The sequence below is a fragment of the Adiantum capillus-veneris genome, chromosome 26 (genome assembly GCF_014529385.1).
Source record: "Adiantum capillus-veneris isolate H3 chromosome 26, ASM1452938v2, whole genome shotgun sequence".
NCBI classification, from domain to species: Eukaryota; Viridiplantae; Streptophyta; class Polypodiopsida; order Polypodiales; family Pteridaceae; genus Adiantum; species Adiantum capillus-veneris.
The window spans coordinates 66,104,070-66,128,828 of record NC_140956.1 but is presented as its reverse complement, the minus strand read 5'-3'; the positions used below and the strand labels follow the sequence as shown (position 1 = coordinate 66,128,828).

General features: G+C 43.5%; 1 protein-coding gene across 2 annotated transcripts; it reads left to right on the top strand.

Annotated features, from left to right (window-relative positions):
* The first annotated feature begins 3,670 nt into the window (after positions 1 to 3,670).
* On the top strand, positions 3,671 to 23,760 carry LOC147423589 (proton pump-interactor 1-like). 2 transcript variants are annotated; one of them, XM_086502356.1, is made up of 8 exons: positions 3,671 to 3,819; positions 4,472 to 4,926; positions 19,739 to 19,921; positions 20,024 to 20,203; positions 20,330 to 20,524; positions 21,980 to 22,078; positions 22,175 to 22,717; positions 23,036 to 23,760. In XM_086502356.1, the coding sequence occupies exons 2-8, from the start codon at positions 4,492 to 4,494 to the stop codon at positions 23,375 to 23,377; spliced, it is 1,977 nt and encodes a 658-aa protein (XP_086358482.1). In that variant the 5' UTR covers positions 3,671 to 3,819; positions 4,472 to 4,491; the 3' UTR covers positions 23,378 to 23,760. The 2 variants fall into 2 exon arrangements, with proteins under 2 accessions (XP_086358482.1, XP_086358483.1); XM_086502357.1 differs by lacking the exon at positions 3,671 to 3,819 and adding an exon at positions 4,090 to 4,221.
* Positions 23,761 to 24,759: the final 999 nt, after the last annotated feature.

The following is a 24,759-nucleotide window of genomic DNA, read 5'->3' as shown; positions in this document are numbered from 1 at the left end:
AATATTGAAGAATCAATCAAGATATCAATACAAGCTTATACAATAGATAATAATGCAATGTCAAATGATTTGAGGAGACAAGAATCACTTTTTACATTGGTAGCTCAATACTAAGAAGTGTGTCAAGATATCCTTGTACAAAATGTGGTAATGTCGGAGTTGAGACATCAACATTGAATTCAATTGTTTCTGGAGAATCATCCGAGGCTTGGCGTTCCAACTTCTGCAAGCTTGATCAATGAAGATCAATTTGAAACCGCGGTCACCGCTTGTCCCACCTCCATTTCTAGAACCACCTTCACCCTGCTGAATGATTTGGGGGAAGAAGTTGAAGAGCATGAGGATCTAGATTGTTCACAAGTGCAAAAAAAGTATTAAGGGCATCCAAGGAATTATCTGAGGGTATGTCAATAGTATCCGAGGCATAAAGGAGATGATGATAGCGTGTTGTATGGTAAGTGCAAGCAAATGTATAGGCATTCATCTACTAAAAATTAGAAGGATAGAAATGATGATGTCTTCAAACATGATTGGAATTCCATCTCTATGCAAAAGAAAGGGTTACCTGATTGTGCTGATGCTCTAGTATGTGATTCTTATTTTTGTGATCCTTATTTCTTAGTAGATGTGAGGGAAATTCCAAAGATAGAGGTGCCTATTTAGAGGGATGCAATAGATTTGCAACCTCATTTGGATCCAAACAGGGAAGTAGATGCTATCTTTCAAATGAATGCAAAGTTCTATGTAGCAATGGTACAATGATACTTGAAAGAAGACGAGAAGGCTAAGGAGCAATTTAAAGGTCATATGGTCATTATGCATGTTACATGTGAGGAGGATTCTTGAAAATACGAGATAGGCAGTTTAGAGGGTTCTCTTGATTCACAATATGAATCAAGACGATAACAAAGAGGAGGTGTTGAGCTTATATATCTGTTTGATGAAACATGGATTAGAGTGGATTACTTATTTTCATGGATGGATCTAAGGGGGTTTATGCGAGTACTAGTGGTAGTTTTTGATACTAGTTTATGTATGGTAGTTTTTGAATTTACTGTATGATCGAGGTGGAGTTGATGGAGGTGAAGATATGGTCTACACAAACTTACTAGGGGTGTGAATTGAGGATCATGCATAAAGCATTTGATCTGAGAGGTTGGCTATTGCCATGGGTTTTCATCTTGAATTTGCCAAGTGTTTCAAACTTTATGGTTTATCCCTGTCATATCGGTTCAGAGTTTATTTCTTACAAGGCCATGGATAAGTGGATTCATGTGGAATGTTCTAGAGCTAGGGGGGAACCTATTTCACCAATGTTTTTTAAATCATGGAGTGCAAGTGCAACAATTACGAGCAATTAGACATAGAGATGTGGGATACTAGGCAAGCTTATATTTGCATGTTGACAAAATATGCAAAAGATGGTTAGACTTTTAAGTTGTATGCACTACAAATTGCTTCAAGTAGACTCTGAATTCTGGAAAAAAATATTTAAGCCTTCGTGAACTGTAGAACTTTGTTAAGTTGGCACATGCTAGAGGATTTGCAGTTTCAGAGGGGAGGATGTCTTGCCACGACGTAGACAAAGTGTGAAAGTCCATTTAGAGCAGAATCTTTTGTCTTCTTATTATTCTAGGGTCAAAGGTGCTAGTTTAGCCATTGCCTATTGTGCTTATGGTATGCATGGTTGGAACTTCTGGGAATTTTCATCAATTTATTTCTGGTAATTTGGACTGTAGCCCCCCCCCCCCCCCCCCCCCCCCCACCCCCGCCCCCAAATTCATTTTAACTGATAAATCCAATAAATACATATGAGTTGATGTTTGGAATTTGTGTTTTAAGATTGAATTGACAAAACTCTCTCTCTCTCTCTCTCTCTCTCTCTCTCTCTCTCAATTGGAGAGTCAGAATCACGAGTCGCTCTTCACCTCCCTCCCCCCCTCTCTCTCTCTTTGACTTTACTTCTCTCATCTCTCCGTGATTAGATGAACGCCACCAAAGGGCTCTTCTGTTGATTGCCCGCTCTCTCATGCACTCTCAAATGCATGTTCAGTCGTGTGTCGATTGATTGCTGATTGGAATCTTTATAGATATTAAACAAAAAAACGTTTGATTGGTTAGGATGACTTATTGAGAAGCGGAATGGGAATGAGAGTCACCCATGCATATGTAGGTGAAGCCAACCTCCTGGAGGCACTCTTCCCTCTCTCCATTGACCAAGTTGATCGTCGATATTAGAGATGCTGCAATTATTATAGGCTTAGTTGTCCTCCCTGGAAGAATCTCTCAAGAAATGGATAACTTTATTTTTTTAAGAGCCATTAGGTATGCCCACAATTTTGCATATTATCTTTGTTAAAAACCCCATAAAACATTGTACACCACTAAAGTATGCGACACCCATTTTGAAGAACAGTATAAGCAAGAATCCTCTACGATAGTGAGGGACATGAGTAAATCCATGAGTGAGCAACGTTAAGGTCGCTTGAGCGATAGAGATGCCATCATAGTAGAGTTTCCGAAGAGCGGGCGTAGGGAGTTTGAGAGAGCACACACAAAATCCAAGAGTACCAGGGAGGAGCAAGGGGAAGCCCTGCTTTGTGGCAGTGACTTGCTGTGCTCCGTTCAAGTAGGCAGTGGATGTTCACATTTTTTTAAGTAAACGAATTGCGATTGCCCTCAGCCACGCAGGGATGCTCGATTGGTTACGAGGGCCTTTAGAGTCTTGCAGTCCTTAAGGTTCCAAGTTCTATCTAATCCTTGACTCCCCCTTTTAAAAGGTAGGAATCCTAAGGTAGGCATTGGGAGGCAAGCATTGAGTAGAGGAAACTTGTAAACAAATGAATAAAATAGAGCGAGAGCCACTTTTAGAGGTGACATGCAACATGTAGAGGTTTCAGAGTTGCATATCACACATGATCATGATTTTGAGGATAACAAACAACACTTGGGACATAGGAGGAGCAATCTAGGAGATTTCTAGCAGCTATTCAAAGGTTTTAGCCCCCTTTTGAAGCGTATAAAACCATCAGAATTTTCATTTGAGTAGTATATCAGACGTAAGTTTTTGGATGACTTTTTGGATATAAAAGACTAAAACAGGACATCGTGAAGGGGGGATTCATTGCAAGTAGGGTTTCAAATTACTTAAGGATTGGTTTTGGGTGATTTTGAGTCTCTAATCTCATGCGACTGTGTTGTTCTATCTCTCTTTGATCTATACTTTGTCTAATCTTAACCATAATCTTTGCTTCTCATTTGCGACTCTACCATATCTTGTTTTATTACTAATTTATCTATCGTAATATCTTTGCTATCATAATCACCAGCCTTCCACTCTTAATCGCACAAACTATCACAACTAGATATCTGGTGTCTTCTAGACGTACTCACAAATCACCTCAATAGCACTGGGCCTCTTAACGTAGTTAATCCAGGAATACCTTTTGTTGCTGTCTTCTGCTCTATGTGAAAGAGTTAGTGGAGGCTAGCATTAGAAGGGAGGGTCTGCCTCCGGCACCATGAAGGCTGAACCCTTCCGTAGTCTCCCATGTTACTAAGAACTTGTAATGTGTGAACAAAGGTTTGTTAGAGACTCAATCCAACATAGACAAAGTGGAGTGGAGGAGGAGAAAGACGTGGCACGTGCAGGACAAAATTTTTCTCATATTGGGGCCGAAGCACGTGTGAAGCGGAAAGGGGCCTTTTCTCTTCCAAGTTCTATTCTTCTCGGTTGTATCTCTCGCAGATAATACACACAACAGATAGCAAAGCTTGGATCCGGATTTGGAATCCTGCCGGCAATACCCATTGATCAAGGTACTGATTTGTTCCCGATGAGCTCCCTATCCACCTCCCCTCCTCCCTCTTCACTGACACCGTGCGCACACAGGCATAAACACGACCCACATTTCCTCAAGCAACATTCTTGTAGAGACATTTGGTGCTGTTACGACACAAGCACGCGCGCACACACAGACACGCACTCTCTCTCTCTCTCTCTCTCTCTCACACACACACACACACACACACACGCACAACCCACACGCGCACGGTTTTTTTCTTTTGTTTCGTTTTCTCGGACTCAGATCTCTCTCTCTCTCTCTCTCTCTCTCTCTCTCTCTCTCTCTCTCTCTCTCTCTCTCTCTTCTGCTGATGCTGAATTTTAGCTGAATTGAACGGCAATTTTCCTTTTCAAATCTGCAAACCGATCTTCAAATGGTATTCGACCGTGGCAGTTTGATGTATTTTCTGATCTTATCTGCTGATCTGTAATAAGTAACATGCAAAATTTGCGATTGGGTTGTTTTCATTACCGCTTCATACTATAGTGTATAGGGTATAATTTGATTTTTTAAATACAATCCTGATCATTCTAGACTTTCTGTATTGCCATGCTACAAGAGCCTGTCTTGAGTTTCATTCTTTTCAATAATTTATTTATTGATTTGCTCTACTTCCTTTCTCTCAGGTTTGTTAAGCCCAGTAAGCATGGGTTCTGAAAATGGTGCCGGAGTTGGGGCATTGGCAACAGGGGCTGAAATGGCACAACCTGAACCAGCTCCCTACAAGGACGGGGCAGTCAATGACGGAGTAAATGCCAGTGCGGATAGCAGTTCTGTCAATGATGTGCAAGAAGGATTTGCAAATGGGGCAAATGGAGATGTGGGATCTGGTTGGCTAAATGCGACCTCACCTGAAGGAAATGGGTCTGGTTGGGTCAGTGCAGACATTGCCTCGGTCGCTCTTCCACCCACCATGGTGTCACAGCCTTGGCCTTCCACTCGGCAGCGGACTGTATACCTCATCCGCATCCCTAGATCTGTCGACGAGAAGTTGCGCAATGAGATCAAATCAGCTGAAGTCAGGCTTGAGCAGACCATCAAGAAAAGGGATGTTCATAAAGCTGCTTTGCAAGTTAAAAAGGTAAATTGAGAGAGAGAGAGAGAGAGAGAGAGAGAGAGAGAGAGAGAGAGAGAGAGAGAGAGAGAGAGAGAGAGAGAGAGAGAGAGAGAGAGAGAGAGAGAGAGAGAGACGCCATTCTCCCTGATTCCACTTGGCAACAGCAGATTACAGCTACTTGGAGTGAAATGGATCTATTGGTACAGGGGTCCTTCATTGGCAGAATGCAGTGCTCTTTCTAGTCGGGTATGTAGGAAGGTTGCCTCACCTCGACGATCTCTTTTGCTGTGTCAAGAGAGGGGATTGCTTTGTGCTCCGTCTGACGTCTAGTCTGGCAGTTTCCTTAGGATGAATTATCTCTCAGACAGAGTGCCATGCTTGTCAGGAGCTTCTTCATACGAGTAAGAGAGACCCGAGTTCGTGTGTCATGTCGTGGTAGCTACATGGATTGCCAAGGCTGGATCGCATGTATCAAGGCTTTCTTCATGTCCTTCGGAAAGGGCTTCCAGGTAGCACGTTATGGGCTCTATGTGATTCATCTGGGATGTTGCATACAATTATGGATGTAGCTTTTCACTGCTACATATTATAACTCTTCCTTTAGAGTGGAGCCTCTCACAGTGGATGTATCTGTTGCCAATGAGGTCAGTCTTTTGAAGTTTTACTTGCAGTGTTGTTACACCTCATATCAGTCCGGCTTTGTCGGCTCCTTTCCCAAAGAGGGAGATGCATGATGCACTTATTGAGATCATTGCAACATCTTCCCTGGAGATGACAGTCTCACAAAGTTCTTTCTGGATTACTTGGATGTGTTGAGTATGTCTTTTATAGGGGCTTGTAGGATAGTTTTGATATTGTGTTGATGCCTTCCTTGCTTACATCCAATTCATTTCTCTTACACCAAAGAGGTTTCAGTGCTGGATGACTTGAGGGAGGCTTTGGACCCATTTTGTGTGGTGATTGGTTCTTTTATGAAGTGGGATAAATCTCATGGTTTTCCCATTGGTGTTAAAGGGGATTGTGGGATAAATCTCATGGTTTTCCCATTGGTGGATTGCCATTGGGTGTTCCAGATGGATTGACATGGTTGTCTTAGAGTCAGAGTTGTCGTTACTTTGGGCTGTAGGTTGGAATGGATGTTCCGCTGAGCAATAGTTTACTTTGGTCCAATAGTTGATTTGTTATAAACTTTCCCATTGGTCATCTTGTCGTTTGTCTTCATTGACAAGCCATGCGCTTCAATCACTTAGGGCTTCATCTTGGTTCATTTTGTTGTGTTGGATAGTGCACTCACAAATTTTGGCTCCGTTGTATTGTTCTAGTCGGAAGGTTTGGATGGCGTAAGAGAGACCTTGGCTAGACTTGCTAGGCAGATAGTGTTTATGCTGCAGAGAGAGGGTAGATTGGAAATTATTGATTTGGAAATGCAGAAATTTGCATTGCTTTTTATGAGCTCATTGTCCAAGGTCTTGTTTCCAAGACGGGCCTTGATTATTATTTTTGCAGCATGCTTTGGCAATGTGATGAGGACATGACCGTCGATTCACCATGGCCCTTCAAACAGGACGTGGAAAGCACATTGAAATTTCACCCAGCCAACTCTCATATAGCTGGGGGTTGGCGGTTAAATATAGACCCTCTTATCATGTGTGCTAGAATAGTGATACTATAGCCCATATTTCCATGGGCTTCTAGCCTCTAGGCTTGTAGTTACTCAAAAAGACAACTTGAAAATTTCTTTCTAAGATCCCTAATGTTTTCTCAAGTGGAAGTCTTCCTCTAGTTTATCTTTCCAGTTGACTAAAGCGTGGCATTATACCTCAAAGCATAAGCTTATCAGTATAAAATCATATGATAGCAATCAAACCAACAACTAGAATCTATAGAGATACTTTTCCTTCGGCCTCAAAGGATTCAAGCGAACATAGGAGCAAAATTTTTTGTCCCTATCCTTAAGTGATTCCTTCTTAAATGTCAAATGCTTACCCTCAATTAATGAATGAGGAAATCGAGTTTGTACGTGCAATTGTTTCTTGTGGAATTGATCTCATGCTTATGTGGAGTAGTCGGTTTAATAACCAATGCTTGGACTTGCCTATGACTCAATAGAAAGTTCGATGCCCTAAGGCCAACGATACGCTTACCCTCCACTTACACGGGGCAGAGGTAGAGAGAGAGAGAGGATAGGCAAAGAAGAGGAGGAGAAGGTGATAGGGGTGCATCCATGGATTGAGAATGCTAGTTATGGTTAATGCTCACATCAGTGACTATAAACGATATTAATAAATAGTATCTCAAGTAAGGTGGTCTTGAGTTTTGTGAGTCAGTGGTTGCCTTGTGAGTGCACATGTAACTGACTTGGCATTGGCAAGGCGGTAATCTTACAACAATACTTACACCGGTCAGAGGTAGAGAGAGAGAAGAGAGGCAAAGAAGAGGAGGAGAAGGTCATAGGGTTGTCTCCATGGACTAAAAAGGATAGTTATGATTAATGCCCACATTAATGACTAAAAAGGCTAGTTATGATTAATGCCCACATTAGTGACTGTAAACGTTATTAATAAATAGTATCTCAAACTAGGTGGCCTTGAGTTCCATGAGTTTGTGGCTACCTTGTGAGTGCACATGTAACCGGCTTGGCCTTGGCAAGGCGGTAATTTTACAACAATACACGAATAAAACAAGAGTGCCCCCAAGGCTTCACTTCTAAAGGCTCTACGTCCAAAAGCAACTAGAACAAAAAGTTGGTGCCCAAAGAACTGCTAAATAAACTGGTGCCCCAAAGCTTGTCAAAAAGCAGGCCATGTCACTATCGTATGGATGTGAAAATTCTGATGATTCTTACGCTGGCTGCTACTTGTCACTTTCGCTCTCACTCTTTGTTTTTGCCGGTAGGTCGCCATATCATCAGTTTTGTGTCAACGCATGTGCAAGTATGTGAGTTTCTAGCACTCTATGGGTCGTAGGTCACTCACCAGGGATGCATTTGACCTCAGGCTTCAGTCCACGAGTTCCCCTATACTGTCGTCTTGGCAGATGCCTACTGAAGTGTAATAACATATGTTAAAATGTCATAAATGTGATGACGTGGCATTCAAGTGAAAGAGGACCTGTTTAAAGCACCTGAAAGTTGCGAAAATGAAGTGAGACTAGTTTAAAACCTCAAAATATGATGACATGGCACTTGTACGAACATGCCAGAATTCATGGCCCGAAATTTTAGGAAACAGCTTTTTTTGGTGCTAGCTTTTCATGTATGATGCTTTTTGGCTTTGGGCCTTAAATATGAGCTTTGGGGGCGGCTTTCTCTCGCTCTCATAGCGGGGAGGCTGTAGAGAAAGTGCTCCTTGGTTGTTGTACTTCGCGAATCATCAATAAAGAAAGAAATACGGAAAGGGGCGCCAATCTTTGGGGCTAGCGCATCTGGAAGTTGAACTTCGTGTTGCTAAATGGACTATTTTTTAACTTTTTCTGAGTAATTTTTATCTATTGAAATTAGGATATTTAAATGTGTGCACTTGAACTGTAAAGTTAGGAAGTGTAGATATATTGGAATTGAAAAAAGCCATCAGAAACAGACAACTCTGATGTGTCATATCATGGGTGACATTGAGGATCGCGAAGGAGTTGCACCGTTAGTTCGGTGGGAGAGACGGGGAAGTGGTTATTCCTGATGCGTCACATGATGGGTGACGAGACCCCGGATAGGGAGTATTCCATTGGTCTCGGAGGAAATGCGAATTTGAAAAAGGAATATGCGTAAAGATGCATGCACAAGAATAAAGATGGGTTCTGAGAAGCGTTTCTTAAAAAGCGGAATGCTTTTCCGCAAGGAATTTGTGTTTGCATTGGATCTGTGCATGAAATTTGCATCAAGGGATGCTTGGGAAGTGTTGTGTAGCATCAGTTTTCAGCCCCCCGACTTTTATCGAGTTTTTAAACAGGATCACATATTTTATTAAGTGACCGGCTGCCCACTTAACAAATGGGCAGCCTGTCAAGTGGGCAGCCACTTAATTAAAGCAAGGGTTACTTCATTAGAAAACAGAGCGCTACCCTTTAGGCTAAAAACACCAGCGCTTCCTCTCTCTCCTCTCTCTAGAAGGTTTTGCAAGCTCTCTCTCTCTCTCTCTCCCCCCCCCCCCCCCCCCACACACACACACACACACACACACGCGCGTTTGTTGCTGGGACTACACGGGCTATTCCTGTTGGTCCCAGGAGCCTATAGAAGCATCTAACGCCCCTCCTCCTACATTAGTTGTTCCCAACGCTAGCAGCAAGAGACTCGGCCGTGGAGAATTTGCAAGTGATTGCGGAAGCAAGCGTGTGAAGGTTGCCTTTCCGCACTTGGGAAGCGACAAACACAGATTGTGAACACGCTCTACGAGTAGTTGTTTCGTGTTTACGCTTTTTGCATGTATTCCATCATGGAGAAGAAGCAAGGAGGCCTCAACCTACACTCGGGGATTATGGAAACGGAAAGCCAAAATAACCTATGAGACCAAACTGAGTGGCTCAAGCTTTTCAGGGCAACAACTTTGGAATCACAAGAGAATACAAAGCTCTGCACATTGCAATCAGCCGGAAATCCTCCCCTCGCCTCGCCTGCCCCTTATAGGAAGTAACAATAGTGCATGATCCATATGTTAATTACCATGCCATATATATGGGAATATGAAGAGTCAAAAAGAATATAAATAGGGCACCCAACAAAAAGGTCACAAGTGGCACATTGGACAAAATTTGGGAAAACCCCCCATGATCCCTAGAGACTCTGCTATCGTGTGCAAAATCTATTGAATAGTAGGATTTGAAGTAAAATTTCGAACCTGTCTTCCGACAGTCTTGCCATTTTGTGTAGAAACTATCGAATGGTGGGATGCTGATCGGATCATGAAGTTGTTGATCATCACTATCAACCTTGTAAAGTTGGAATGTAATAGGACAAAGATATCATTGACGACCTTTGTGCAAGTTAATTTTTTTTAAAAATCATGTAAAATTTTGAATTCGTGGTCATTGGCAGTCTTGAATATGTTTGCATCTCTATCTTGGGGCAGATTCAATGGCTCAAAATTGAAATGGTGATGTGTTGGAAGCTGTTGATTGGATGTCATGTACTCAATTAAGAACCTAGGACTTGCCTCCCACAAACCAAAAGGAGATTGCTGCTTCAGAAAAAACCATGGCTTTGACATGTTGCTTCAATTGGAACAACCCAAATGCTTTATGATGGCGGACTCAAATAGCCTTGCTGTGTTTGGCGCAGGTGTCAATCGAAAGAAAGAAATGCTAGTGTTTCTTTTAGTTTTGTCCGTAAGCAAAACGGGGCATGATCCGTGGCAACCCCACATAGGCTATCGTTGTTGATGCTGATTTTTAAAAGCTTGGAATACCTGCAAATTCAAAACAACATGGATGAACTTACAAAATAGCTTTTGGCTGTTTTTCTGTTTTGCAAGTTCAACGCTCCTGAAAAACCAAGGATTTGAAAGAATGTGAAACTATTTTGAGTTGAGAATTGACGCCTAGGGGTAGATGACGCCATTTGGAAATGCCAGTGGTTGATTTAGTTGATGTTAGAGCACAACACGGTTGGAAGTCTTGTAGCTGCTCTTGTGGAGAACTGTGTGTTGTAATTGTTGGAATTAGGGTTGCAAAGAAACACACACAGCTTGGAGAGAGTGTATAACTTAGTGTGCAATGGAAAGATAGATAGCCCTAGAGTGATGGGCGTATATACAATGCTCGGGGGAAAAAACTTCCTAGAGAGGGAAAAAATGCCCCGGCGGTCCTAGTGTGTTCACACACATCACTACCACATGTATATGGTAACAAATCCCCCCTGGAGTGATGCGGTGAAGGAGAGCTGGCACATGAGTAAAGGGAAGTGCCATGCCCTAAGGACATGATCAGTCCACAAAGGGGAGTAAGGCCAAAGCTTTGCGGAAAGCTTCAAGCTTCTCACGAGACAATGCCTTTGTGAAAAGATTTGCAAGGTTGTCTTGTGTTGGCACATAAGCCAAGCTGATCTCTCCTGCTGAGAGCCTCTCCCTGACATAGTGGTAATGCACCTCAATGTGCTTTGTGCGAGCATGAAAAATTGGGTTCCTCGCAACTGCCAATGCGCTCTGACTGTCAGTGTAGATAGTGTTGGCAGTGTCCTGTCCAACACCCAAATCAGCCATAAGGCGTCTGAGCCACACACTCAACCGCAGCTATGAAGACTGCCCTATACTTAGCCTCACAACTCGAAGTGGCCACAGTAGGTTGCTTCTTGCTCAACCATGATATGCATGAATTGCCAAGCATGAAACAAAAACCACTTGTGGACACTCTCGTGTCAAAACAACCAGCCCAATCTAATCTGAGTCCGAAAAAGCATGTAAGTCTGGCGGCAATGACCCTCCCTTGGGATAAAACAAGCCAAGATGTAAAGTGCCACTAAGGTAGCGGAAAATCCTCTTGACAGCCTGCCAATGCTTAGACCATGGGCTATGCATAAATCTGCTGAACTGTGAGACTGCAAACTGAAGCTTGACTTTTGACCATACATCGTGCCATTTCCATAAGTGACCTGTTTTTCCTCTCAGCAACACCATTTTGTTGAGGTGTATAAGGCACTGTACATTGGTGTTTTATCCCACGACTAGCCAGAAATGCATTAAATTCATGAGACATAAACTCCCCCCCCCTCGATCGGAACGGAGGGTGCTCATAGTACATTTCGAGACATTTTCAGCCATAGCCAGAAATTGTTTGAAGCACATAAAAACTTCGAACTTCGCTTTAACCGGAAATACCCATGCATGCCTTGAGTAATCATCAATGAAAGTCACGAAGTATAGGTAATTGCCCAAGGACGGAGTTTGCATGGGCCTACAAACATCACTATGCACACGCTGCAACCTACACGTTACTATCTATCCTTTTTTGTTGATTTCTTTCTTATTATCTATTTACTTTCACTTTTTGGAAACACCCCTCGGAAAATCTAACTGCCCTGCATTGCATAGCTAGTGTGGAACTGTCCAGAGGGAGTCCAGGCTTGAGGGCAAGAGAGCACTAAGGTTGGACAAGGACTATGGTTAGCCAAGTGGGGTCATTGACTAGCCACAGTGGAATCCTTTGCTACAGAGGCTACATTTCAGTTCTGGATGTGGCCGCAGTGTACAAAGAGGGCCGGATGACCTAGAAAGATACAATGGCAGCATCTCCTAAAATTTAGGGAACTGCTATTTTGGGACCTGAAAATGTGTTGACGTCATTACCTCCGGAATGAGAAAGGGAACATTTTCTTACTCTGCCGTGAAGTCAACTGGGCAGCCGGTTGGGAGATTTTTAGGCGGCAACCCCGAAGCGGGAAAATGCTTGTAAATGTGCCAAGTGGCACCTTCTGGTGCACTTGCCTCATGCAACAAGAGTTGGCGCTGAATTTAGGAGGGGGAGAGCCTCATTTTCAGTTTTGTCACAGGTTAAGAGCTATGGAGTGCTTGCTTTCCCTCTTATGCACAGTGCGGTGCCAGGAGTGATGCCCTGCACGCTACGCACTGCCCTCTCTCTCCCCTTTGGCAGTATGTTATGCCCCACTAGTGGGCTCTTCATTTGACCAATGTACAGTTGTGTGGGTTCATGCGCGATTGCCGAGGCAAGAGCCTCTTGCACAGGTACTGGATTAGCTAGCGGCTAATCCCCCCGCAGGTATAGGTGAATTCGGAGAGGTTTCACGCCAGAAATCTCGTCCGATTCAAAGGGCAAGTAGCCCTACAGGTGCGGGAGCTCGAGGACTTGCTACGGATGCGACAGGCACGCGAAACGGAGCCCAAAACAGTAAATTACAGCCTGCTGTGTATTTTTGCAGGTTTAGGGTTTTGGCCCTAAACGGACCCTAATACCCCTAGGAGGTTCGGGGACGCAAGGGGACCGCTGTACAGGCGATCTGGCGCATTTTCAGGGCTGAAAACAGAGAATTCAGCGTGCTGCAGATTCTCGCCAGGTTTTGCAAAGTGCCGTATGCGTCGGGAAAGTCATTTAATGCGTGGGAGTACTGACCGTGAAGGGTTCTAGTACAGTTATGCTGCCGAAATTAGGCCGGAACAAGTCAAAATTCAGCCAAGGTTGTGCGGGGCAGCTTATAGGGATCCACAACGTTTATTCCCTCTTTTGAACAATAAAGAAATACCGAAAGGGGCGCCTAAGTTAGGGGCCAATCTGGTGTCGGTCTACTCATACAGGTGCAATCTAGCAGCCTGTATCCCTCTCCCCTTTGTTGTGTCTTGAAAGTACAGGTAAAATAGACGACTAATAATGGGTGAAAGCTAAATCAAGGTTTAAAGTAAAGTCTACCGCCCTTTTTGGATTTAACAGGCCGGTTACAATAACCCTTTGCAACAAGTCGAGCCTTATGGCGATCAATCTCACCATCCGGCTTGCGTTTCAACTTGTAAACCCACTTCGTACCAATGGCCTTTTTGCCAGGAGGCAAATCACATAAAGTCCATGTGTCATTTTCTATGAGTGCATCATATTCTGATTGCATGGCAGCCATCCAATTTTCTGAATTCTGTGCTTCATCAAAAGACAGAGGCTCCTCAACATCATGTAAGCTAGACACAGCCAAAGCATAACAATCTGATGCATAAGATGCATGGCGAGAGCCTGAACGAGTACGACTAGACAAAGGTGCATCCAATTTACTGTCACGCAAAGTGTGCACCAGCCATTTTGGCATACCTCTAGCCTGCTCATTTTCAGCCCTTTCCTCATCAAGTACATCATGTACATCTGCATCAGTAATAGGCTGATCAAGAACATTTTGAGAAACCCCCATAGGTTGTACATTTGCCTCATTGGAACTTACATTCGTATTTTCACTTTTGAAAAGAGGCAACAAAGTGTCATAAATGTCCTGTGAGCTTACATTACTGTCTCTAGTACATGACAACAAGGGCTGAACAGAATCTTCCACAAACACTACATCCCGAGAAACCAGAATACGTTTTGTTTGCGGATGATACAACCTGTAACCTTTGCTTTCAGCACTATAACCAACAAAAATACATTTGACAGTCTTATCATCCAATTTTTTGCGCTGCACTTGTGGCACCAAAGCATATGCCAAACAGCCAAAAATACGCATGTGCTCAATAGAAGGCTTTCTATCATGCCATGCTTCATATGGAGCAATAGACTGCAAAGCTTTCGTAGGATACCCGTTAAGTACATAAGTGGCACACATGATGGCCTCAAGCCAAAAAGAATGCGGCAAAGCTTGACTTTTGACCATACATCGTGCCATTTCCGTAAGTCACCTGTTTTTCCTCTCAGCAACACCATTTTGCTAAGGTGTATAAGGCACTGTACATTGGTGTTTTATCCCACGACTAGCCAAAAATGCATTAAATTCATGAGACATATACTTCCCCCCTCTATCGGAACGGAGGGTGCCCATAGTACATTTCGAGACATTTTCAGCCATAGCCAAAAATTGTTTGAAGCACATAAAAACTTCGGACTTCGCTTTAAGCGGAAATACCCATGCATGCCTGGAGTAATCATCAATGAAAGTCACGAAGTACAGGTAATTGCCCAAGGACGGAGTTTGCATGGACCCACGAACATCACTATGCACAAGCTGCAACCTGCATGTGGCCCGAATTGAACCATCCTTTGGAAATTTAGAACGTTGCATCTTACCCAAAATACAGCCTTCACAAACATGTTTGACAGGTGCTTCAAGAGGCGGCAAAGAAGCAACCATATCAGATTTCTGCGAACGCAGCAAACTAGCAAAATTCAGATGACCAAAACGTGCATGCCAAAGTTTTGCATCTGAAATAGCCCTTGAATCTGCAACAGCATTTGCAAAATTTTGTCCACACTTGTCATACAAAGTGAGCTTATACAGCCCACGGCACAAAAGGCCAGATGCAACAATTTCATCACCAAAACTGAGATCATGAACTGTATATCTATCATCCACAAATTTGACTACAAGTCCAAGTCTAGCAAGTGCGGATACAGATAAGAGATTCTTCTTGATCCCAGGTACATAAAGTGCATCAACAAGTGTGAAGGAACTGCCATTAGCAGCAGTGAGCAGAATCTTTCCAACTCCCTGAACTGGATAAGAGGCGTTGTTGGCACAAGTGATTGAATTCCCATGAGGGACAAACTCGAGAGAGGTAAACAATTCACGATGTGAGGTAATGTGCTTTGTAGCACCACTGTCGAAATACCACACATGTGAATCTGCAGCAACTGATAAGCATGCATCATGGACAGTAGGATTGTAAGTGCACTCTGCGCTAAAAGCCCATTCTGCATCAACATCAGTAACACAGTCTCCTTTCACAGAAGACTCAACAATGGCTGCATTTGTAGTGGAACCAGCATTTGCAGTGGAACCACCCTCTTTCTTCTTAGCCTCTTTGGCCTTCAACTTAGGACACGACTTGATCAAGTGATCATTGGCTTTACAATAATGGCAACGCATCTTCTTTTTGCCTTTATCACGAGAATTTCCAGACGAATTGCTGCCAGCAGAAGCATTAGGAACATAATTTTTGCCACTCGCAGCAGAACCATAAGAAGTGGCTGCATTGCTGTTACCACCCTTTCTTTGAGAAGCAATAAAAGCCTGTTCAACTGCACGTTGTTTAGTCCTATTTTTTCTGGAAAGTGACTCTTGCAACAGCAATGTGCATAATGCATCAAACTTGACAACTTCTGGATTTCCTTGGGTCATAAGTCTCCAAGTACTAGCAAAAGTCTAGTAAGAATCTGGTAAGGCATCAAGAACAGTCTGCACAAGGGAACTGTCTGAAATAACTTCACCTGCAGAAATCAGTTGCTCATTGATATCCTTGACACTAGCAAGGAAAGTGTCCATATCATCTTCCTCATGCATAATCTTTGACTCCAGCTCTTTATGCAGCAAAGCAATTTTAGCCTCATTGCGGCTTGTATAAAGACCTGCTAGAATATCCCAAGCCTGTTTTGCAGATTTTGCTGAAGATGTGAGGAACAATGGTGCGGTTCACAGACAACGCAATCAATGCATGAGCCTGCGCATCCTTAACATCCCAACGAGCTTGTTTTGCCGTAGGCAAAACAACTCTAACAGCTGCAATCCTTGCAGCAAGACCTGCAACATCCTCAACATCGCCTACATCCTCAAAACCAGGATGTACATCAATGCCCTGTACAATGTTCCAGACACCCTTTGACACGAGAACATGTTGCATCATATAAGCCCACATAGGGTAGTTGTCCCCATCCAACCTGTCCTCAGCAACAAACATCTTGAACACATCTGTGTTGTTGTTGTCAGCCATGGTAAATGCTACACCTAATGTGAAAACTGCTCGAAAATAGGAGAAACGGAGCGGGAACAACCTGTGCTATATAGCACAAACCGTAGAAGACTACAAGGCACATGTTATGCAGAAAACGGCACTGTCAGGAATTCTGCACAAAATGACGAAATAGCCTGTGCAGTACTGCCTGTAGTGGAAACGGAGGCCGAAATGAGCCCAAATCAAAATTCTGAGCAGACCAAGCTCTAAGAGTTTTCCCAAAATATTTGTCGACTTGCGAACGCTTGCCAAAGCTCACTGAAATCGGAGAAAGTGAGCTGGCGTGTGCTGGAGCAGCTGGCGACTAAGCTCGGGAGGACGTGACTTGCTCTGATACCAATTGTTGGAATTAGGGTTGCAAAGAAACACACAGCTTGGAGAAGACGAAGGAAGCTCAAGGCACACAATAGAGAGTGTATAACTTAGTGTGCAATGGAAAGATAGATAGCCCTAGAGTGATGGGCGTATATACAATGCTTGGGGGAAAAAACCACCTAAAGAGGGAAAAAATGCCCCGGCGGTCCTAGTGTGTTCACACACATCACTACCACATGTATATGGTAACAAATGTGTTGTAATGTGGCTTTAGCCTGGGTTATGGCATCATGGCTTGTCATTCGCAAAGACTTGCGATGGAGAGGATCGTTGGTTTTCTTCACCAACTCTACGGGATGATGGGGGCATGGCCATCATCCACCACTGCTTGACCTTTGCACTCTGAACAAGGCTTACTAAGCACAATGAAGCTCCACCCAATCAAGCCGGGGCCTTGCACTCTTATGTGTAGAACCCTTGCCATGCGTGCATATTTTCCTAGAATAGGAATACCTCCGATCTCTTTTCCCATAGGCTCCTAGTCGTAAGACCTATGTCTTGACAAACAAGCACCATCCCTAGACATGGTGAGATTGCCCCTTGCCATTGGCGTGACCTTTACTTGCCTGCGTGCAGATGAGCTAATGGCACGTTTCCTTGTTGGATTGCCGACTCTAGCCCAAAAAAGTAAAAGTAAAAAGTTCATTTTCATAGAGGCTCGCATGGCCTCCTCTGGAGTCTGAGTGTCACCTTTCATGTTCTTACTTATGAGGATTCAAGTGTTGAGGAGGTGACTAATAAGATAGATGTTGATACAAGCAGAGGAGATTGAGCATTAGCCATTGTTGGAACTCCTATGTTCGTGATCAACGAGGGGTGATAGTTGGGGGAGAGGATACGTTGATGTTGGGATAAGGACCCTGCTTCGTTACTGTGGCTGTGGATGTGTTTGAAATGTGCTGATGCAAAGCTCATCGTTGAGCATTTGTGTTTTCATAGATGGATCATTCCTAAGATTGTGGAGATCGAGGATGATAACCGTTACTTGGAGTGGGGCAGGGAGCTATGGACCTAGCTGCACATGCGGGATGGGGGGTCTTGTGCTATTTCACCATTTTACTCAGACCTTACACATGGGAGGGGTGAGGCTTTAAAGGCTTCAGTAAGGGACGGCAATCCAAATGGTGCCACCTAATGTATCACGAAAAAAGTGCAGAATGAAGTAGGGGAACGAATTTACATTCTCTATGTTGGTTGGATGATTGGATGCCCTTACTTTAGGGAGAGGATCAAGGATTGACTAACTTATAGCCGCTGTCTTGATCATCAGCGATGGTGGACATGTAGAGGAAGCTATTCTTTTGGGTGGCGGCACATTTATCTTTGTTCTATTGTTGGAGTTTAGCATCCAGCGTTTGCCCCTCTCCTCTCTCCATTCAGGAGAGACTAATTTCCTTAGTCCTGTGGTATGAGGCTAAAAGTTCCATAGTTACCCGGAACGGGGAACGACAACGGGCATGAAACACCATTCCCTGTTACGGATACTCATGTTTCAAACACGGAACGGGGATTCGGAACGGGAAGTTGGAACGGGAACGGGGAACGGAGACCTAAATATGGCCATTCCCTGTAACTATGGCTAAAACCGTTTCATGGGTATAAGAACCCCAAACTACGAAACTTGCGAAATGTTTCTACGAAACCTATTGAATATACAATCCCCAAGATGTCACATGCGCACTTCACTTGCGCTACGTAGACATGCTTCTGCCACAGTCTTGCATGAGTCATTAGCTTAGGATTTAGCTTGGCACTTTGTGAGCCTCTAGCAGGACGTGCATGCCGAGGCCGGTCACAATTGCATACCCTCTCTTGCACAGTCAGTTAGCATGAGCTTTTTTCAGAGCATTGAACCCTTTTTGCCAAAGTACACATTTTTCACTTATTAATAAGTGACTTTTGTTGGAAAAGTAGGTAGGGCAAATTGCTAGAGATCTATAAAAGAAACCCATTGGGCACTCAGTAGAAGCAAGGACACAAAGAGGCAGGCACCCAACAGTAAGGCAGCACCTCGGCAGGAGCCCTAGCGTTTTCTCAAGAAGAAGAAGATCAGCGTTTTAAGCCATTACCACCAGTGTTTTAGTTTTCAGCTTTAGCCTCGCGAGAACCCGCTCCCCGATTGCAGATTCTCGCTAGATTGCCCATCTAGTCCTAGATCAGCCTAGCGTTTTCAAAATTCAGCAGATCAGCCAATGTTTTCAGAATTCAGCCAGGTCAGCCAGCGTTTTTGCATTTCAGCCTTAGTGCGACTCGGCGGTTGTAGATTGAAGCCGCAGTGCTGCCATAGTAGCAGATCCATAGCACAACATCTAGTGTTTTCAGTTACAGCGTTGACGGCGTCGTCGTCGACACCATCGTCGACATCAACATCGTCATCGTGATCGTAGTCCCTATCTTGACGACGACACCTTCGTCATCGTCATTGCAGATCCCTATCTTGACGACGACACCTTCGCCATTATCGCAGATCCCAGACTTGACAACGACATCATCGTCGTCATCATCATAGTCTCCATCATCGTCGTCAACACAGTCGTCATCAAGTACCACAGCATGAGTACCCCTTAGCATCAACATCTCAACATCCAGTCATTGTAGTAGCATTTGTGCAAGAATAAAGAAAGTACTTGCTCTGGCAACAGAGCAAGGGGGCCCTTGAGGGTTGGGACCCGACATCCCTGTGTCGTCTCTTCTCTCTCTCTTTCTTTCAGTTCAGTTCAGTTCTTTCAAGTGAAGTAAAGTGTCCCTTGTGTTTGTGTGCGGAGCACTAGATCCGAGCAAATCCTAAACATATGTACACAGGACATCCATACATATTTATGTCACATGCACAAACACAAATATAAATATAGATATAAGTATAAATACAAAAGTATAAATGTACACATTTTGCACATATATACTTCTATGTATATAAACCTAAATATAAAACGATAAACGATTTTTTGCAAACCCCCCGAAGTCTGATCATTAACAGAGACGGGATCAGTATTATTTTGGGACTGAAGGCGTTCCAGCCTTTTGATTTAAGTTGTGTTGCTGCTCATTTATTAGAGAGTTATTATGGCTGTTCGTGTTCATGATTTCTTTTGTCCTTTCAGAATGCTAAAATGGATCTTCTTGAGAAGCTGAAACCTATACGGGAAAAGGAACGTGCATGCAGGGAGGCTTTGCAAGGTAAACGCATGGAGCTGGAGCCATTCTCAGCAGCGCTCACAAAATTTAGAAGTGCCCAGAACAGAGGTCAAGATATTTGCTCATCAGAAGAGGAGCTCAATGATAAGGCAGGCCACACTGACTCATTCACATGCTCACTTTTTTTGGCGTAAAATGTTGGCAATACCGGTGATGCTTTCAATTCTTATTTTTCCTGCGTGTCCTCTCAGATTGCAGAGATCCAGTTCAGAATTCAGCATGAAAGTATTCCATTGAAAGAGGAAAAGCTATTGTTGCGTGAAATCAAGCAATTAGAGTCGACACGCAGCCAGGTCTGTGCAAACAGTGCACTGCAGGCAGAGCTCATGGAAAATCTTGGTCCAAAGGAAGAAATTCAGGACCAAGCTAAGGTTTTTTTTGGCTAACCTTCACTCCACATTTACCAAGCTTTGTGGGCTATATAGATAGATGGTTATGCTTATTAATAATCAAGGGTTATTGAATTCATATGCTTACTCAGGTGCATTGTTTTTCAGTTCCTTCGTCAGGATCTAGACACTATAAGAAAGGAGCACAGGCAGGCATGGGCAGAGTATGATGCTTTGGACAGAGAGATAAACAAACTGAATGAAGCAATTGAGGAACTGCGTCAGCAGTATGAAAAAGCCAATGCTGCACAACAAGATGCGTATGTAGCTGTGAGGGAATTGAAAAGGCAAGAAAACTCGAAGGTATACAACATTTATTTGCTGTATGTAAATGTGGGTGCATGCTTGTATGCTTGGGGTCCATAATCTGTGTGGAGCTTGGTTCAATATTAAGCTGTCTATATGATGCTTGTGTGTGTGTTGTTTTCTTATTTATAATTTTTTCTTCTCTCTCTCTCTCTCTCTCTCTCTCTCTCTCTCTCTCTCTATCACCCAAGTGTGGTAGATTGGTTATGCCGTTTCCCTCTTGAATAACAGGTCTTGAGTTCAACTCTCCTCGTCGGATAGATCTTTAAGGTCTCTTGGGATAGTGTCCTACGATGTTAAAATTCTCTTCTTCTCGGGTGTGTGTGTGCGTGCTAATAAGAAGAGGAAAATGGTATAACCTTTCTCTCACCCAAGTGTGGTAGATTGGTTATGTCATTTCCCTCTTGAATAACAGGCCTTGAGTTCAACTCTCCTCGTCGGATAGATCTTTAAGGTCTCTTGGGATAGTTTCCTACGACGTTAAAATTCTCTTCTCCTCCTCCTCTCTCTCTCTCTCTCTCAGAAGATACAAACTCTCTCAGAAGATACAGATCACACTAGCTCGACATGCAAGATTCGACATGCAAGATGCCCAACCGGAGTACTGACCATGGAGGAGGTCGATGAGATCCGACAACGGCCGATGAGAGATTTCATCTGAACCCACAACCCCCCCCCCCCACAAGTGCTTTAGTGTCTTAGTGTTAGTTCTTTGTAACTTTCTAATTTCCGTACTCAGACATGGTATCAGATTCACCAATTGTAACTTTTTGGTCTCATAGGTCATTTTGGCCTCTTGAAGACGTTAATATAACATTTCATTCATTTCATTTCTCTCTCTCTCTCTGTTTGGTCTCATAGGTCATTTTGGCCTTTCGAAGACATTAATATATCATTTCATTTCATCTCTCTCTCTCTCTCTCTCTCTCTCTCTCTCTCTCTCTCTCTCTCGGGATTGTTTCCTACGACGTTAAAACTCTCTTCTTCTTCTTCTTCTTCTCTCTGTGTGTATCTGTCACACACACACACACACACACCCCCACACACTAAGACACACTATGGAGACCTTGGCTATGGAGTTTGAGATGTTCGAGCACCTCCTGTTCGGTGGTGGCTCTGGTATCTCGCAGGAGCAGATTAGGGAGTGAATTTTGAAGGCTGTTTTTTGGGTGTGCCTGGCTGTATGAGAGGTAGACGTACCTGTACCTGCCTGTTAAGCCATGTATGCGCCGCCTTAAAGACAGGACCCCTGTTCCTATTGAAAAAACATGAAAGATAAATGGGAGATGTAAGGAACGACGTGTAGACTTTGGGCTGAGCAAGGATGTGGGGAAACAGTGTTAAGTGTACAAATGGCCCGCATTAAATGTTGCTTGACTTCATAACCCAGATCTCTAAGTGACAATTTATCTAATTTTGTGTACTGACACATCTTAATCGATTCTCTTTCAGAATGATCCCTTTTATCAAAACAAGCGAGATGTTCAAGCTGTAAGGGATCTAGCTGCCCAGAAGAAGGTGGAGGAGGTTGAGGAGATATGCACAAAGCAGGTTTGGTTTGTTGACTACAGGTGGCATTTAAGTTGACGGGGCCTTTGGAAAAAATCCAGTATGTTTGCTCATTTACTATTCATTTTTCTTGCTCAGGTAGAAGATTTTATGACAATATGGAATAAGGATTCTAAATTTAGAGCTGAATATGTTAAAAGTAATGAGAGAAGCACTGCTAGGAGGTTGGAAACCCTGGATGGGAGGTCTCTGGGGCCAAATGAGAAGCCCCCTGTTTTGAGTGATGATGCTTTATCATTGAAATCTCGGGATGCAAAACCTCCTGAAGACACACCAGCCTCGGGGCCCTCAAAGGTTATCAAGTCATCTAGTTCAGGAGCTGAATTGAGCAATGGTGGTATTGCCAAAGAGATAAAGCAAGAAAAACCTTCATCGGTGCATGTGAGAGATGATGAGGCGGGAGATGCAGGTGTTAGGGATACAAATGTTAAATCTAGGCAGATTGATGTGACTAAGGATGTTGCCGATTTGGAAGCAAAGGCAGCTGAGCAGAGAGAGAAATTGCGGCAAGAGCAGATTGTGAAGGCCAAGGAAGCAGAAGAACGAAAGAGGAAGAGGTCAGACAAGTTAGAATCCAGAGCTCTAGCACGCGCCAAGAAAGATGCGGAGCGCAAAGAAAAGGTTTGTGTTCAGTCCACAATTGTTTGCGTAGTATGGAACCTCTCTCTCACCACCACACAGCCACCAATGCACTCTCTAGCTTCCTTACCACATGCACTTCTCTCAACATGCACACCCACACGTGGATTGATGTTTTCAAATGTATATTTCTGATTCTCTTGTTTGGCTTGTTAGGTATGAGTTCTGAGATTTAACTAGATGCAGTTTCTGAAAGAGATTTATTAGATGAAGTACTAAGTGCCCAAGTTGGCTTTGATTCTCGAGGTTCGACTGTATGTACTGAAAACTTGAAAGTTGAATTTGCTTTGGAATCTGTAGGAAAGGGAGAAAAAGGCTCAGAAAAAGGCTGCTGCTGCTGGCGGTGGGTCATTAAGTGCGGACCCATTATTGGCGGCTGAAGGGTCAGGATTATCGGAGCCACCAGCAGATGCAGAGCCAGCAGTGGCCACTTCTGAGGAGGGTTTCAAGAATACAACTGGTAAAGACAGAAAAGGGACAGGTGGCCGACGGAAGCTCCCTGTCAAAGATGTGAAGCCAATGAAACCTATAGTGAGCAAAAGATCCTCAAAAAAGGCAGCTTGGCCAGTACCTTTGTGGGCAATTGTGATCATCTCCGCGCTTGTTCTACTTGTTGCTCTTATTCTTTTCATGAAGCTGTGAAAAGAAGAGAAAGCCTGTACATCTGAAATGTTGAGCAAGTAAACTTGTGAGTTGAAACTGGGGTTAGCACTTCTGGGCATTCAAAGTCAAAGTTTTGGTAGGATTCTCACCTTGACATTGAGCAACTGAGGATGATATTGGTATTGTCTTTAGTCAGAATTTGTGCCAAGTAACATTATGACACAGCGAGGCCACTAACTTTTTTGAGTTGCTGTTTGTTTTAATATTGATACTATTCTTCACAACATAAAAAACTAAAACAGGATTTTCTTATCAGTTACCGCTGATTAGCAAACCTGGGTTTCGACAATTGCTGTTGTGTCTGTATGCTACTCTGCAACAAAGTTGTATTACATATTATTATCTGATAGCTCTTCCACTTACCTTATTTCCAAGTTTTCTGTTAGTAGAACCTCATGTTGCAAACACAGGCTTTCATGAAACTGTTGGTCTTTCAAGCTCTTGTATGGGGCAAGGTTTTACAGAATAATGGAATTTGGTTGGTGCAAAGGAAGATTGGAGCTATTGGGATGGAGGTGAAGCTCTTTTTGCATATAGACATGAGCTGCCCCTTGGGGTTCATCACAACAGGAATAAAAGGCGGAAGTTAGCCCCAGAAACAGTCACAATTTTAGACAGTGAACTCCTTTGAAAATAATGTGGCAGATACCGTTTGAAATATGTTTTGGTGTTTTAAACAAGAGGAGGAAGAAAGGTGCCCAAGGCTTTTTGTGCCTTTTTTGGCATTCCAGAGAGAGAGAGAGAGAGAGAGAGAGAGAGAGAGAGAGAGAAATGAAATGTTATATTAACGTTTTCAAAAGGCCATAATGACCTATGAGACCAGCAAGTTACAAGGTGGTGGATTTGATACAAAGTCAGAGTATCGAAAATAACCTACCAACAGTACAAAACAAAGATATATACTATGGGATCCTAGGTTGGTCGATGTGAGCTAAGCAAAAGACTTAAGCAAAAATGGGTGGTTTATCACAAAAAATCTAGCATCGGTCGCTAGCGAATCTCATCAATTTCCTCCATGGTTAGTAGTCTGATCGGGCGTCATGCATGCTTGGTCAGTGTGCTCCGAATCTTTTGACGTAGCCTCCGTCGGTGCTGTGTAGTCCTTTGCAATCGTGGGCGCCTGGATTTCCCCAGTTCAATCGCTCGGTCGATCAATGTGCCGTTGGTGTGAGACGAGGGGGAGCTCTGCTGTGGGAGTGGCTCTTGCGGCTGTCCTGTGTCTGCTTTGAGCGAGAGAGAGTTTTGAGTTTTTTGAGCCTATTGTAAAAAAGGCACGCATGTTATACAAGAGGAAGAAAGGCATACCAAGTTCTTTTGTGCCTTTATTGGCACTCCCTCTCGCGAGAACGAGAATATGAATC

Coding starts and splice junctions, on each gene's coding strand:
- LOC147423589 (XM_086502356.1), top strand. CDS start 4,492: ATGGGTTCTGAAAATGGTGCCGGAGTTGGGGCATTGGCAACAGGGGCT. Junction 4,927..19,738: donor CTGCTTTGCAAGTTAAAAAG/GTAAATTGAGAG, acceptor TTGTCCTTTCAG/AATGCTAAAATGGATCTTCT. Junction 19,922..20,023: donor AAGAGGAGCTCAATGATAAG/GCAGGCCACACT, acceptor GTGTCCTCTCAG/ATTGCAGAGATCCAGTTCAG.